This window comes from Pseudophryne corroboree, chromosome 5, assembly GCF_028390025.1.
Source record: "Pseudophryne corroboree isolate aPseCor3 chromosome 5, aPseCor3.hap2, whole genome shotgun sequence".
NCBI lineage: Eukaryota > Metazoa > Chordata > Amphibia > Anura > Myobatrachidae > Pseudophryne > Pseudophryne corroboree.
Window position 1 is genome coordinate 564,448,832 of NC_086448.1, and position 16,857 is coordinate 564,465,688.

The 16,857-nt window shown below is 45.3% G+C and overlaps 1 protein-coding gene across 2 annotated transcripts in view; it reads right to left on the bottom strand.

The window, feature by feature from the left end:
* LOC134928050 (glyoxylate/hydroxypyruvate reductase B-like) overlaps positions 1-16,857 on the bottom strand; it is a 77,467-nt gene that overhangs the window by 54,038 nt on the left and 6,572 nt on the right. For both annotated transcript variants that reach the window (XM_063923295.1, XM_063923294.1), the window contains exons 2-3: positions 6,502-6,896; positions 1,326-1,497 (exon numbers count right to left, since the gene is read on the bottom strand). In XM_063923295.1, coding sequence (XP_063779365.1) covers positions 1,326-1,497; positions 6,502-6,877 — 548 coding nt within the window. In that variant the 5' untranslated portion in view covers positions 6,878-6,896. The remainder of the gene's footprint in view (positions 1-1,325; positions 1,498-6,501; positions 6,897-16,857) is intronic.

A 16,857-nucleotide genomic window follows, 5' to 3' on the forward strand; every position in this document is an offset into this window, starting at 1 on the left:
AATATTGTGAATCACTATATTAGCGGACCCAGACGCACCTAGCCTCTTAGGGTACAGAATATAGTGACAGTTACATCTGGGAAACACTGAAAGTGAAACCACACAGCAGATACAGGCACACACAGTCATAAGCAATGCAGAAATTATTATCACAATAAAGCTGCACTGTATTATTATAGATATCACAGCGCGGTCCTAGACCGGATATATCAGAATACTTACACAATATATTCTGTAACAGGTACACTTTCTTATCTAACGCTGTCTGCATAAAGACATGTAGAGTGTTTGTAAAGTCACAGCGCTGTAAACAGGCGGCTTTACAAGGGAGACCTTGCCCTGCAATCCGAGAGACCAGTAGTAGCTATGCTCATAAGATGGCACCCAGCGTCTATGTCAGGGAATTAGTGAAAGTCTAAGCAGCTCCAGGGAAATCTATGTGGAGATGGCACCCTGGGACGGGCACCGGTTCCCCTATGCTGGACTTCCACCGCTGGTACTACAGAGCCTTATTAAATGGGGCGTTAGTACACCCGACCTGTACTCTTACGCCCTGGCGGTCTAGTGGGGTCCCTGCTCGGTGACAGTGTCCATGCCAGCGCCGCGACCCGTCTTCCTAGGTCGTGGACCGAACTCAATTTAATGGCGGGTCCCGCCTGGGGGGCCCTCTTACCTCCTCCCCGTAGCAGCCACGCAATCCAGGAGAGTGGTCTGCAGCTGTGTACCTAAGCCCGAGCGTCTCCACCGCAAGTGCCTGGAAATTGAGCCGCGGGAGTATGCAACGCCGCTCTGGAGGTGATGGAGCTGCAGCGCTGAAGTGTCACCCTGACATTCAGCACTGACAGCCCAGTTGAAGAAATCTTCATAGAAAAGCTTTTTCAGGGCTGCCCAGTGCAGCCCTCCTGTTATATGACCTGCTGCTGCAGGCACCAACTCGAAACTGGTCTCTCAGTGCCTGAAGGTGGTGTTTATAAGGGAGGCCCCAATGCATCCTGGGACAGCCTAAAGCTTTAGCCTGTTGGTGCCTCTGGATCAAGATCCACTCTACACCCTGATGTTTTCCCGTGGAAACCAATGTATCCTGCTGCAGAAAGTACAGTTTAACAGAGTTTTGTAGAGGATATGCCTCTGTGGGGGCTATTTAGGCAGTGTCATATTTTTACTGGAGCTTTCAGATCTGTAATCTACGGTGCAATCAAATGTTAGACTTTTGACCAGTTACTGCAGATACATTTCATAGTGGAGTGAAGTAAAATTAGTTAAAAATTCTGAGCTAAACAAAACATAATTCTTTGCAGCAATAACTGACCATTTGCTTTTCTCACCTTCGATGCCTGTTGTAATACAGAATCTTCATTTCAAACGCTTTAGCACGTTGTGCAATTTTGTATCCAATCCTTCCCATTCCCACAATTCCAAGAGTGTTTCCTGTTATATCCCCAGCCACCCAGTTAGCATGGAAACAATCTGTGTGCGGAGACACTGCGATCTGGTGTGCTATATGCAGGAAGACAACACTTTAATCAAGAGTACGGCTTTAATTTTTGTTCAGAACCAAAGGTAATGTTTAATTGCTTAAAAACATTTTAAACCCTTTATTTGTGTATTTTTAATTAATACAAATGATATACTTACAATGTTTGCACTATGTCCAAACCAGTGGTGGATTTCCAACTAGGCATGTGAGGCACTTGATGACAGGTGGAACAGCAGGCTGCCCAACATAACCACCCTGCTAGGCCACTGACATGATGAGGCCGGGTGATTAGTATTATTTTTTTTGTCATTACGACTTATTTTATTATTTTGCATCTGGTAGTGGAGAAGGGGCAATGGGCAGCAGATTATGGTGGTGGCGGAGGGTGAGGATGGGGCTGCTTTTGTGGTCCAGGGGCATAGTAACCAGCCCGGACCTGAAGGAGGCAGGACAGTTATGGTGAAAACCAATAATTGTGTGCCTAGAGGCGACCTGACCCCTAAATCCGTCCCTGGTCCTTACCATAAATAAATTAACATTGGGGGTAATTCAGATCTGATCGTAGATGTGCTAAATTTAGCACATCTGCGATCAGTTTCTCAGACATGCGGGGGGACGCCCAGCACAGGGCTAGTCCGCCACGCATGTCTGGCCCTTCCCCCCGGCAAGGGTGCAAAAGCATCGCACAGCGGCGATGCTTTTGCACCCGTTGAGTAGCTCCCTGCCAGCGCAGCTCCCCAACGGTCTGGCACGCCTCCGTTGTCCGGACCATGCCCCACCAACGGTGTTCTAACACTGTTGGCACGCCCCTCCTGACCCGCAACTGCCTCTGCCTGTCAATCAGGCAGAGGCGATCGCAGCCCAGAGATGCTATTAGCATCTCAATGGGGTACGCATGCGCATTTCACATAGGAATTCAGACTGCGATCCCTGCTACTGCAGCGATCCAGTTTGAATTACCCCCATTGTGACGTAGGATAATACCGCACATGAAAATCATACAATTTTCTCTGCAGGGAGGAAGGGGTATTTAGTTGGGAATGGAGGTCACAGAGAAACCAACATCTAAATAGATGTATAATAAATGGAGTATTGGGGAGAGTGTAATGTGGTTTTATATTACACTGTATCTCAGACCCCCCAAAAAACAGGTATGTTACAGAGGCTTTGAAAATGCTAACCACATAACACAAGACGACTATAAGAGGGACATACTTTACAACATCACATGGACTGTTGATGATGCCATCAGATGCCATGTTTGGTCTCTTGTTAAAAGTAGAAAATGTACCATAAACAATACAATGGACTTTGCATTTGCAGTATGACTAATTTCCAAGGTGACAGCTATTCTCATAAATGAAGAAGATATTCTTCAAAAAAATCAAGAAATTTAAACTTTCTTCATTGGTTAGAAGTTGCGTAGCTTTTCACGTCATGAACAAAGTTCATCACTTGGAACTCCTTAATAGGTAAGTAATTGGGCGTACACCAACATCAGAAGCAAAAAAAGCAAAGGCTGGAGTAGAAAAACAGGGAAATGAGCTTGAGGTGGATGATTGGGTGTGGTAATAAATGATAGTGAGCTTTATCCAGGAGTTGAAACCAGTGTATGAATATAAGGTTAATGTTACAGAGACAGATGGAAAGTTATGGAAGTGGCCTACAAATAAAGATAAAATATTCTATATCCAAGACAAGATAATCAGAAAAATAAAGAAGAATAAGAAGTTGATTCTGTTGGACCCCAGCTGGAGTTAGACCCGTATCACGAACTGGCTGTAGCATTCTTCTGCCTGGAATTTGATTTCGAACAAAGAGGAGCCGCTGACCGGTGCCTGCAAACGGCACGTAGAGGTGGATACTCGTGGAGCATCGCGACTGAGCAGGTTAAATCACAGCGGGTGCCATTATAGGTGCCGTTTTCCCCGCAGCTACAAGCCACTGCGGTGGTCGTCGGGATGCATTTGTGCTGATACCACTTGCTCACATCTCACGTAAAGATTCCGGTTACAAAAAGCTCTTATCCATTTCATTGTTATATGTTGGATCTTCACATCATAAAGATCTTTGATACAAAGTGACTATCCATTGGGAACAATTAACATATGGGTCTTACCAGCAGCCACACTTGATTCAAAACGTTTTTTGACCTCATTAAGCCATATAGCTATAGAGCTTGTTTTTTTACACGTCTGTGCACAGAGTATGCTTAAGTCCACCTCCATGTATTAGAAAGTATACATATTTGTTATTATTTTTTGATGTTTTAAGACCGGTCTTGTTTTATTATATGATAATTTATATAATAGTAAATATATTTTGAATTTATCAGGAGTTTGTCATTCTTGTCAGCCATATCTTGTAATTATATAACTATAGCGCAAGAGTTTTTTCAAATTGGAGTTTTGTGGTTAATTGCACTTGGGTGGTCCAGTGTAATTTATTTGACCTGTTAACCCCAGGTCATTAACTTTTTGCAGCTGAGTTTTACTATATTCAAAATGTTTTTTAACAGAAAATACTATTAGCGCCCGATATAAAGAGGTTTTCTTCTACAAATAAAGATGAAATATTCTATATCCAAGACAAGATAATCAGAAAAATAAATCATCCAAGTATAGTGAATTCCCAATGTTACTTAAAGTTTGATAGTGAAATGTGGTTATGTAATGTAAGTTACCAAGTGTTCCTTTTTTTAAAGTCGTTTTATATAACCACTAAACTTAGTTACACAATAAAAAGCTTTATAGACTCCTATAAAGTTAGGAGTAAATCTTTAGGACCACCTGGACTTAAGAGAGAGCAGAATTTCACGTTTGTTAAATGTCATATAAAACTAAGGCCCAAATGTATAAAGCCTCAAAAAGTGATAAAGTGGAGAGTGACAAAGAGAGATAAAGTATCAACCAATCAGCTTTCTAACTGCCATGTTACAGGATGTGTTTAAAAAATGACAGTAGCTGATTTGTTGGTACTCTCCACTTTATCACTTTTTAAGGCTTAGTACATTTGGGCCTCAGTTCTTTAAAATGTAATATGAGTTACCAGAAATAAAAAAAGATAAAAAATTTATTGGTTAGGTAATAAAAAAAATAACAATACATGTATACAGTTTTTTTGAAGAATGACCTGTCTTATTTTCTCAGTAAATAAAATAAATTTCAAATACATTTGTTTTGCTGTTGAAAGCCATGCATATATGTCCTATGTCACTTTGTAACATGAGTTACTATGGAATGACCCATGACCCATATTCATGGTCTACCCAAGTGAAACGAGGCACATCGTCATCAGCTAGTATCTTATAATGAATAGTTATATGTGATTACCTTGCATGTTACACATAAATAATTAACATTTTAGCAAGGTTTTGTTTTCCTACTTTCCATTGTGATAATTAATGGTTCCATTTGACTGTGAAATATGCTCCCATATTGTATGCTTAAAAGGTTAATGTTAGTCAGGAAATGTTGAAATACAGTTATATAGCATCAGGGCCAGTTCTACACCGTGTGGCGCCCAGTGCGAAAGTTTACACTAGCACCGAACTAGTGCGCGCCGGAGACGCACGGCAAAAATAGGGGCGTGGCTTCATAGGGGAGAGGCGTGGCCACAGTTATACCCTCAGATTTGCCCCAAGTAGTTGTGCCCCCCAGTAGATTTGCCCCCTGTAGCTGTGACCCCTGTAGCTATGCCACCAGTAGCTATGCTCCCAGTAGTCGCGCCCCGTCGCTGTGCCCCATGTTGCTTTGCCCCCAGTAGTTGTGCCCTCTGTTGCTGTGCCCCCAGTAGATTTGCCCCTGTTGCTTTGCCCTATGTAGTTGTGTCCCCTGTCGCTGTGCCCCCAGTAGTTGTGCCCTCTTCTGCTGCTCTGTCTGGCCTCCCGCGGCTCCTCTCTATGGGGTTTATTCATGAAGCAGTGAAAACAGTGGAGAAGTGAGCCTGTGGAGAAGTTGCCCATGGCAACCAATCAGCTGCTCCATACAATTGTATAGTATGCAAATTATAAATGTTACTTCAGTGCTGATTGGTTGCCATGAGCAACTTCTCCACTGGCTCACTCCTCCGCTCTTTTCACTGCTTCATGAATAGACCCTTATGGGAGAAACGTCATGACGTCTCTCCCATAGCAGCACCGCACATACACTAGAGGTCAATAATGACCTCTAGTGTCTGTCACTGGAGCCGGATGCAGCGGACGCCCACACAGCCCACGGGGTCTGCTGCAGCTGGGGAGCAGGTAGCGGGCGGTGCCTGCGGCCGCGCCCCCAGGCCGCAGCGCCCCGGGCGCAGGCACTGCTTGCCCACACCAAGAACCGCTCCTGTATAGCACATAGAGCAATTCAGAATATTTCAGTTAAGAAAAATATAAATAAACCTAAAAATAAATATAAAAAGCAAGTTATAAAGCTTAGTGGAATGTAGTGGGCATGCCAATATTTAAAATGCCAGCTGGCAGGACGCCAGAATCCCGAAAGCCGACATCCCAAGCGCAAGTATTCCGGGGAGGGTTAGGTTGCAGGAAGAGAAGTTAGGATTAAGGCTGCAAGAAGGGAGGGTTAGTATACTTATCCACCAGGTGTCAGGATTCTAAGCATCGGGTTGCCGCTATTGGTCATGTGACAGTCGGCAGTCTAAGTGTCGGTTTCCTGTAATCAAACCGGCTTTAGTTACATATTGAAGGTTAAACTATTGATTGGTTACTCTGGAAGGGGGAGGATTATGATCACTTTTTAACTCCGTTATAAACCTTCCAGCTCTCATTTTATAGGTATTTTGAGATATTCCCACACAGATGTTTTCCTCACCTAATGCAGAGGTGAGCAGGAAACTCTGCAAAGTTGCTATACCATAATTAATTGGTTATGCACACAGCTGCACATCATGTACGCACTCTGCTGATAATTGAACATCTCCCTAAAAGCTTATTATGCGAGTTTGTGCCTGTTGCCATCATTTAATCAATTTGACATAAAAAGAAGCAATTATGGGAGACGTAAAATGCAGCTACTTTATATTACCTTCCAGAAAGTTCCTGGCAGACACAAGCAGCAATGTCATTGCCAAGTCAGCTGTAGAACTGGTAACAGCATGAGGCGTATTGGCAACTTTCACACCATAGCTTGAAATCAACTTTAAGTCAAGGTGGTCAACTCCTGCTCCACAACTTGCAATTATTTTGAGTCGAGGAAGACGCTTCAGAAGTGCACTGTTAATATCTGGTTTATTCGCCCAGTTGTAGATGCACACAATGTTATCTGCTAATTGCCCATTCTCATTTAGCTCTTTCATAGTGATCAATGTAAAGTGTTGCTTCAGAAATTCCACATGCTCTTCCATAACTCCACAAGGGCCTCCAATCTCCTCTATCAGTGCAGCAGGCAGTTCTTTCTCCATTATGTTGGTTATTTGGTGACTGAAACCAATACAATAAGAATGGATTATTTACTCTTCAGGGTAAATTTACTAAAGCTTCTGAAACAGAGAATTGGTGATGTTGCCCATAGCAATCAATCAGATGCTGTCCGCTGTCTTCTCTAAGGCCTTTTAGAAAAGTATAGACTGCATCTGATTGGCAACATCACCAATTCTCTGTTTTAGAAGCTTTACCAAATTTATCCCTTAGTCTAGGCTGAGCAACATACATTTTCTTGACCATCCTAAGGGATCAATTCAATTAGAAGCAAGGGGGAGAGATGCCATTGCAATGGTGTACAAATACCAACAATGGCAGCTAAACTTGCCCCTTTCATGGACCAATCTCACCCTGGACTCATGGATTTTTAAATTAAGCCCTATGGGGTTGCAAACAAAATTCTACGAGTCCGGCGGTACCATAAGTATGGCTTACAGCATCCGTGAGTAACTTGCATGTAATTGAATCAACCAATATACAGTGCATCCGGAAAGTATTTACAGCGCTTCACTTTTTTCACATTTTAGGTTACTGCCTTATTCCAAAATGGAATAAATAAATTTTTCCCCTCAAAATTTTACACACAATACCCCATAATGACAACATGACAACACTGCAAATTTATTAAAAATAAAAAACGAAGAAATCACTAAAAAATCTAAGAGACCCCGACGTCGGTATGGTGACCAGCGGTCTCCATGGAAGGGGAATAATACCCCGAAACGTTACCATTAAATTGGCCTGGTGGGGTCTCTTTTTCACTTAATCTGCTTGTTGAAAGTCTCTGAGTGCCGCCCATGCAAAGAAAATATCTACAGATGCTCATCTGCAGGGAGGGCACCGGAGCAAGGTGTACGTGCCCGCAGCGTGGCTAGCACAGCGAGCCCGCAAGGGGCTCATTTGCGCTCGCTCAGCTGTCAGTATGCCGGCGGTCGGAATTCCGGCGCCGGTATGCTGGCCGCCGGGAGCCCGGCCACCGGCATACCATCCTACACCCATATATATATATATATATATATATATATATATATATATCTATATATATATGAATAAAAAAAATCCTGACGAAAATGCCGTAAAGACATTGAAACGTTGAACATCAGACCAGCTTGTCTGTCTTTCCTTTCATGCCGTGAGTGCCGCCCGACGTTGCATCTTTATCTATATATATATATATATATATATTTATTTATTTTTTCACAGTAGCGCCACTCAGCGACGACTTCTCCAAAGAATTAAAACACCATCATTCTGGATTATGGCAACGTTTCAGGATCATTTATTTTTGTATCCTGACGAAAGGGTCTAAATAAACGATCCTGAAACGTTGACATAATCAGAGTGATGGTGTTTTAATTCTTTGGAGAAGTCGTCGCTGAGTGCCGCTACTGCGAACTATATACTATATACAATTTATCCCTTGTGGGATTAAATGGCACCGGGACGCAAGTATTTATGTAACAAAGGCGTGCCGGTCTATATATATACATATATATATATATATATATATATATATATATATATATATTGTAACACTGTAGGGGTGCAAGGTGCCTTTTCCTGGGGAATATGGCAGCACGCAGCAGCTGAGGAACAACACAAGTCCAGTTTCTGGTACAACTGACCCCGGCCAGTTTTATTGAAACAGAAAATAAAACAAACCCCAAAATAAAAATACCTTGCCTGTCCGGCACTAACTAAACATAAGATGTTCCTAACTGTCACTAAACAAAACACAGAGTTCTTCAGTACATACTGTATAGCTTACTTGCATCAGAAAGCGTGTCTCTCACACACAGATCCTGCAGCCTTCCCAGGCAGTCTGCCCATACTAATCAGGTTAGAAGCACTATATCACTCTTACACAGCTGAAACCCTGATTAGCCCTCTGTGAGGCCAAAGACCCGAACTGGGCCCAATGTCTAGAACTCGCCTTATCTCTCTCTCAGAGCCTTTACCCAGCTTTTACAGCAAACTGAAAAGGTTCAGACAAAACAAAAAGCATTTTTCCTAGAAGTTAACATTTTCTAAAACATGTAAGACAAGAACCTGGGACAAATATACCTGCCCTCAAACACTATCCCAGTGTTCTTGTCACATATCCCCCTCCCCTGTTTCGACCTAGGGGCCGGAACACTTGTAGCCCCCAAACAGAAGATGCGAGACAATGCATCTGCGTTGGCCAATTGTGTTCCCGGTCTATGTTCGACAGTAAACTTAAAGTCCTGCAACGCTAGAAACCATCTAGTTACACGAGCATTCTTGCCTCTATTTACATACATCCATTTTAAAGGGGCATGGTCTGTCACTAGTCTGAATTGTCTACCCAAGAGGTAATATCTCAAGGTATCTAGTGCCCACTTAATGGCCAAAGCCTCCTTTTCCACAATGGCATACCTTTTTTCATGCTCATTGAGTTTCCTACTCAAATAAATGATAGGGTGTTCGTCCCCATCTCTGGTTTGGGACAGCACAGCACCTATCCCTACCTCTGAGGCATCTGTCTGTACCACAAATTCTTTTGAAAAATCTGGTGTTATCAACACCGGTTGTGAACACAAAGCCACTTTTAACGCTTGGAACGCCTTTTCTGCATCAGGGTTCCATTTCACCACATTTGACTGCTTCCCTTTGGTAAGGTCTGACAACGGCACCGCTGTGGTCGCAAAATTAGGAATAAACCGTCTATAGTACCCAGTAATTCCCAAAAAAGCCCTTACCTGTTTTTTATTCACTGGACGAGGCCAGTTTTGAATAGCATCAACTTTATTCAATTGGGGCCTAATCAGACCTCTGCCTATGGTGAAGCCCAAGTATTTGACCTCCTCCATTGCGAGGCAGCACTTCTTTGGGTTAGCAGTTAACCCTGCCTCTCTGATTGAGTGCAGTACTGCTTGTACTTTAACCAAATGTGACCCCCAGTCTGTACTGTGAATTACCACATCCAAATAGGCAGCTGCATATTTTCTATGGGGCCTCAAAATTTTATCCATCGCCCGTTGAAAGGTTGCTGGAGCCCCATGCAACCCAAAGGGTAACATCTTATACTGGTACAACCCCTCCGGAACCGAAAAGGCTGTTTTTTCTTTGGCGCTATCAGATAAAGGTATTTGCCAGTAACCTTTGGTCAGGTCCAATGTGGTGAGAAACCTGGCTGTTCCCAGCCTTTCTACAAGCTCATCCACACGGGGCATGGGGTATGCGTCAAACTTGGACACCTCATTTAACTTACGAAAGTCATTACAGAAGCGTATGCTACCGTCGGGCTTCGGGATGAGCACTATGGGACTGGACCACTCACTGTTAGACTCCTCTATGACTCCAAGTTCTAACATGGTTTTAACTTCCTTAGAAATAGCTTCTCGCTGAGCTTCAGGAATCCTATATGGCTTTAAATGAACCCTGACCCCTGGTTCTGTGACAATGTCATGTTTTATTATGGTCGTTCGGCCAGGCAGCTCTGAAAATACCTCCCTATTTTGGATGAGAAATTCTTTAACCTGATTGTTCTGATCAGCTGATAATGTCTCTGACACCTTCACTGCGGGAAGCAACCGGGGTGAAGACACCGAAGGGCAAGGCTCCGCTGACAGAGACAACCTATCTTTCCAGGGTTTGATTAAGTTAACATGGTAGATCTGTTCGGGTTTTCTCTTTCCCGGCTGGTATACTTTGTAATTAACCTCATTCACTTTTTCCCTAATCTCAAATGGACCCTGCCATTTAGCTAGGAATTTGCTTTCCACAGTGGGTACCAAAACAAGAACTCTATCTCCAGGAGTAAATTCCCGTATCTTGGCACTCCGGTTATAGACCCTCTGTTGAGCACTTTGGGCCTGTTCCATGTGCTCTCTGACAACAGGTACCACGGCTGCAATCCTATCCTGCATTTGTGTTACATGCTCAATAACGCTTCTATAAGGAGTGGGCTGTCCTTCCCACGTCTCTTTGGCAACATCCAACAGCCCTCTGGGGTGTCTACCATACAACAAATCAAATGGAGAAAACCCCGTAGAGGACTGAGGAACTTCTCTGATGGCCATTAACAAGTAGGGCAACAAACAATCCCAGTTTTTCCCATCTCTCTCAACAACCTTTTTTAACATACTTTTTAATGTTTTATTAAACCTTTCCACCAACCCGTCAGTTTGGGGATGGTAGATGGACGTCCTGAGGTGAGTGACCTTAAATAACTTGCACAATTCTTTCATGATCCTTGACATAAATGGAGTACCTTGGTCAGTCAAAATTTCTTTTGGTATTCCCACTCTACTAAATACCTGCACCAGCTCCCTAGCTATCGCCTTGGTTGTGATAGTGCGTAAAGGGACAGCCTCAGGATATCGAGTGGCATAGTCCATAATTACCAGGATATACTGATGGCCCCGAGCAGACTTTAACAAGGGCCCCACGAGATCCATGGCTATTCTGTCAAACGGGACCTCTATAATAGGCATGGGAACTAGTGGGCTCCTGAAATGGGGTCTAGGGGCATGATACTGGCATTCAGGACAGGAAGAACAATATTCAGACACTTCTTTATAAACCCCTGGCCAAAAGAACCTTTGTAAAACTCTTTCAGTGGTTTTTTCTGCCCCTAAATGTCCTGCGGTAACGTGACTATGAGCTAAATCTAGTACCGTTCTCCGATAAGGCTGGGGAACTACCAGCTGTTCCACCACATCCTCACCCCTTTTGACAATGTGGTACAAGAGCTCATTACAGATGGCCATGTGGGGATACGTAACCCTGTCACCTGGTACCACAGGTTCCCCATTAACAATCTTAACATTCTCTCTAGCCTTTATTAAGGTAGGATCCTTTAACTGTTCAGACGCAAACAGATCCTTCTTTACCTCCAGGTCAGGCACGCTTTCAGTTCTAACTACTATGTCTCTGTTCCCGGCAAGAGGGTCCTCACTGGACTCCCCATCTGTCACTTCCCCAGCCAAACTAGCAAAAGGCAAAGGGACAGAAAGTTCCGAAGACCCACGTACATCCATAAAATCACCGGTATTATCAACTGGCTTTTTACTTCTCACATCTGTTGATAACCGTGATTCCCACAGTTTCCAAAAATGAGGAAAATCCCTCCCTATTATGGCCTCATGCACCAAGGTAGGGACCAGTCCCACTTTAACCATTGCTGACCCACAACAAGTTTCTATATTCACCTCAGCAGTGGCATAATGTTGGGTATCCCCATGTATGCAAGTTACCCCAATAGGTATTTGCTGGACCTTTAAGGGGTTCACTAACCCAGCTTTCACGAGGGTAACTAAACTTCCTGAATCTAGCAAGGCCTCTACCCGGTTACCTTCTAAGAACACATCACACATTTGTTTTTCCAGCTCAGGTGAAGGTACCACAGTACAGGCTAACCTAGCAAAGAAAGACATTCTGCGACATTCAAAGGCAGCATCACATTGCATGGGTTCTTGCGTGACTGGGCAATTGGCAATAACATGACCTGGCATACCACACCTAAAACATTTAACCACACGATTATCAACCCATTTGGGCAGCATAGACCGTTCTAGCCCCATTGGCCTGTTTCCAGGGCCAGTGTTTACAGTCTCTCCAGCCTTGCGTTCTCTTAACCGCCCAGCAACGTTTTCCCACGGAACAGTCTTACTAGTCTTTACTGAAGGGCGCTGTCGAGGATCTATGGGTTGCTGGGTGGTCATCAGTAGTTCCTCTGCTGCCAAATACCTCTCTACCATGTCCACTAATTGGTCAGCAGTACCCGGGTTTCCATGGCTCACCCACTTGCGCAGGACCATGGGCAAAGATCTCAAGTAGCGGTCCATGACGACTCTTTCCACCATCTGGGGACCAGTTAATGTCTCTGGCTGCAGCCATTTTTTTGTTAGCTGAATAAGGTCGTGCATCTGGGAGCGCGGAGGCTTCTCCATGGCGTACAGCCAACGGTGCACCCGTTGTGCTCGTACTGACAGCGTGACTCCCAGGCGGGTCAGGATCTCAGTCTTTAGTTTATCATAGTCCCGAGCCTCAGCAGGGCTTAAATCAAAGTAAGCTTTTTGGGGCTCACCTGACAGGAAAGGTGCCAGCAGACTGGCCCACTGTGCTTTCGGCCAGTTCTCACGCTCGGCAGTCCTTTCAAACGTGGTCAGATAGGCCTCCACATCATCAGCCTCTGTCATTTTCTGCAGGAAGTGACTGGCTCGTATAGAACTAGAGCTGGTTGGAGCACTGACGGCCACATCTCCAACCCGAGCTGCAAGTCTCTGCACCACTTCTGCTAAGGCCTCTCTATCCTGACGCTGTTGCCTGTAAAGTTCATCAACAACTGCCTGCTGTTGTCTCTTATTTTCCTCCATTGCCACCTGCTGCTGTCTTATATTTTCCTCCATTGCCACCTGCTGCTGTCTGTTGGCCTCCTGCTGTAGTCTCCAATTTTCCTCCATTGCCACCTGCTGCTGTCGGTTGGCCTCCTGCTGAGCCGCTGTAGCTTGCAGCAAGGCTTTAAGCAGATCCTCCATGTCAACAGATTTTTCAGGCGGCTTTGCAGCTGCTTTCACCCAGGACATATATCAAACCCTCAGGGGTGAGTCTCAGTAACTTCACACTGGGCTGTATCTGCATAAACCACCGTTTTCTGCAGGCCTCACAAAGCTGCTGCTTTCACTTATGCGCAGAACGGCCTGCTCGCATTCTCCACCAAGTTGTAACACTGTAGGGGTGCAAGGTGCCTTTTCCTGGGGAATATGGCAGCACGCAGCAGCTGAGGAACAACACAAGTCCAGTTTCTGGTACAACTGACCCCGGCCAGTTTTATTGAAACAGAAAATAAAACAAACCCCAAAATAAAAATACCTTGCCTGTCCGGCACTAACTAAACATAAGATGTTCCTAACTGTCACTAAACAAAACACAGAGTTCTTCAGTACATACTGTATAGCTTACTTGCATCAGAAAGCGTGTCTCTCACACACAGATCCTGCAGCCTTCCCAGGCAGTCTGCCCATACTAATCAGGTTAGAAGCACTATATCACTCTTACACAGCTGAAACCCTGATTAGCCCTCTGTGAGGCCAAAGACCCGAACTGGGCCCAATGTCTAGAACTCGCCTTATCTCTCTCTCAGAGCCTTTACCCAGCTTTTACAGCAAACTGAAAAGGTTCAGACAGAACAAAAAGCATTTTTCCTAGAAGTTAACATTTTCTAAAACATGTAAGACAAGAACCTGGGACAAATATACCTGCCCTCAAACACTATCCCAGTGTTCTTGTCACAATATATATATATATATAGCAAGCGTGGAGACTGCGGCACTCAAGTTTAAATTAATATTTTTTACTGAAGCATATTAAGTAGTTACAGAATACCTTAACAGCATTCTGTAACTACTTAATATGCTTCAGTAAAAAATATTCATTTAAACTTGAGTGCCGCAGTCTCCACGCTTGCTACTATCCTTTTCACTGAGGGCACCAGGCATCAACTTTTCCAGCATTGAGTGACGGTTCGTATCAGCATTGTATTATATATATATGTATATATATACACACTATTATATACAGCCGTGGGCAAAAGTTTTGAGAATGACACGAATATTAATTTTCACTGAGTCTGCTACCTCATTTTTTAAGATGGCAATTTGCACATACTACAGAGTGTCACAAACAGTGATCAGATGAATTTCAATTAATTGCAAAATCTCTTTGCAATGACAATGAACTTAATCCCAAAAAATGGGTGTGGCCAAATGCCACATGGGGCGTGGCCAATGAAAATGGGGGCGTGATACACATATGGGGGAGGGGCAGATACACGTATGACCCCAATAGTGTCAGATACACGTTGCCCCACAGTGCCAGATATACATTGCCCCACAGTGCCAGATACATATAACCCCACAGTGCCAGATACACATTGCCCCACAGTGCCAGATACACAAATGTCCCCAGAGTGCCAGATACACATTGCCCCACAGTGCCAGATACACATTGCCCCACAGTGCCAGATACAGAAATGCCCCCAGAGTGCCGTACATTGCCTCACAGTGTCAGATACACATTGCCCCACAGTGCTAGATACACAAATGCCCCCACTGTGTCAGATATACATTGCCCCCCGTGCCAGATACAGAAATGCCCCTACAGTGCCAGATATGCCCCCAGTGCCAGGGATACATGCCCCCCTGTGCCAGATATCCCCCAGTGCCAGGTATATATGCCCCCCTGTGCCAGATATGCCCCCAGTGCCAGATATCCCCCAGTGCCAGGTATATATGCCCCCCTGTGCCAGATATGGCCCCAGTGCCAGATATCCCCCAGTGCCAGGTATATATGCCCCCCTGTGCCAGATATGCCCCCAGTGCCAGATATCCCCCAGTGCCAGGTATAACATGCCCCCCCAGTGCCAGATATCCCCCAGTGCCAGATATACATGCCCCCCTGTGCCAGATATCCCCCAGTGCCAGGTATATATACCCCCCCTGTGCCAGATATGCCCCCAGTGCCAGATATCCCCCAGTGCCAGGTATAACATGCCCCCCCAGTGCCAGATATCCCCCAGTGCCAGGTATAACATGCCCCCCTGTGCCAGATATCCCCCAGTGCCAGGTATATATGCCCCCCTGTGCCAGATATGCCCCCAGTGCCAGGTATACATGCCCCCCCAGTGCCAGGTATAACATGCCCCCCCCCAGTGCCAGGTCTAACATGCCCCCCCCAGTGCCAGGTAAACATGCCCCGCTCCCCTACTCACCGCTGCCATCGCCGTCCTGTCTGTCATGTGAGGGAAGGAGAGCGCAGCCTGCGCCTCTCGTTCCCCTCAGTCTCCGGCGGGTGTCTCAGTTTAATTCAGCGCCGATCCGTGAGCCAATCAGAGCTCGCGGGTGCGAGCTCTGATTGGCTCACGGATCGGCGCTGAAGTAAACTGAAACACCCACCGGAGACTGAGGGGAAGGAGAGGCGCAGGCTGCGCTCTCCTTCCCTCACATCAGCGGCGGTGCGGCGGGTGCGGCGGGGACGGCGTGTGCGGCGGGTGCGGCGTGGAGCAGGGGAGGGAGGGAAGGAAGAGGAGCGGCGGCCCGTCGGTGTGGGTACGGCGTACCCACGGCTAAATTCTTACGGGTACGCCGTACCCACCCGTACCCGCCCACTTGCACCACTGTGTTTGCTAGATTAAATGCAAACTAAAACCCCTTTCAGATAGAAGACACGGGAATTTGCTGGGTCTAGCAAGCTGGCAATTTGTGGGTCTCAGTCAGGAGTGGTACTGAAGGTAAACCACATGTTCTAGGTCGACAAGTCAAAAGGTCGACATGAGTTTTTTTAATGGTTTTGGTTTTCTCCGTACAGTAACCGGGAACCCCAATTAGTGCACCGTGTCCCCTCGCATGGCTCGCTTTGCTCGCCATGCTTTGGGCAGGTTATTATTCCCAATCGTAATCCACATGAATCGTTAAGTATGAAAAAGGTCAAAAAAAGAAAAAAATTTGAAAAACTCATATCGACCTTTTGACCTGTCGACCTAGAGACCCTGTTGGACTAGAAACCTTGTAGACCTAGTTACTGTCGACCAATAGTGGTCGACCTAGACATTGTCGACCTAAGTGTGGTCAACCCAGAGACCGGATACCCCCATCCAGACCCTTGTAAAGAGCAGACCTAGCTTGCTGCGCGTTCATGTGCAATAACCTGGGAGTTTGCTGCAAGTGTGAAAGGGGTATGACTAACTGCTGGATCAAACTAATAACTTTAGGATCTATTACTAACTCTCTGGCTACATATAGGCCCTCATTCCGAGTCGTTCGCTCGGTATTTTTCATCGCATCGCAGTGAAATTCCGCTTAGTACGCATGCGCAATAATCGCACTGCGACTGCGCCAAGTAATTTTACAATGGAGATAGTATTTTTACTCACGGCTTTTTCATCGCTCCGGCGATCGTAATGTGATTGACAGGAAATGGGTGTTACTGGGCGGAAACA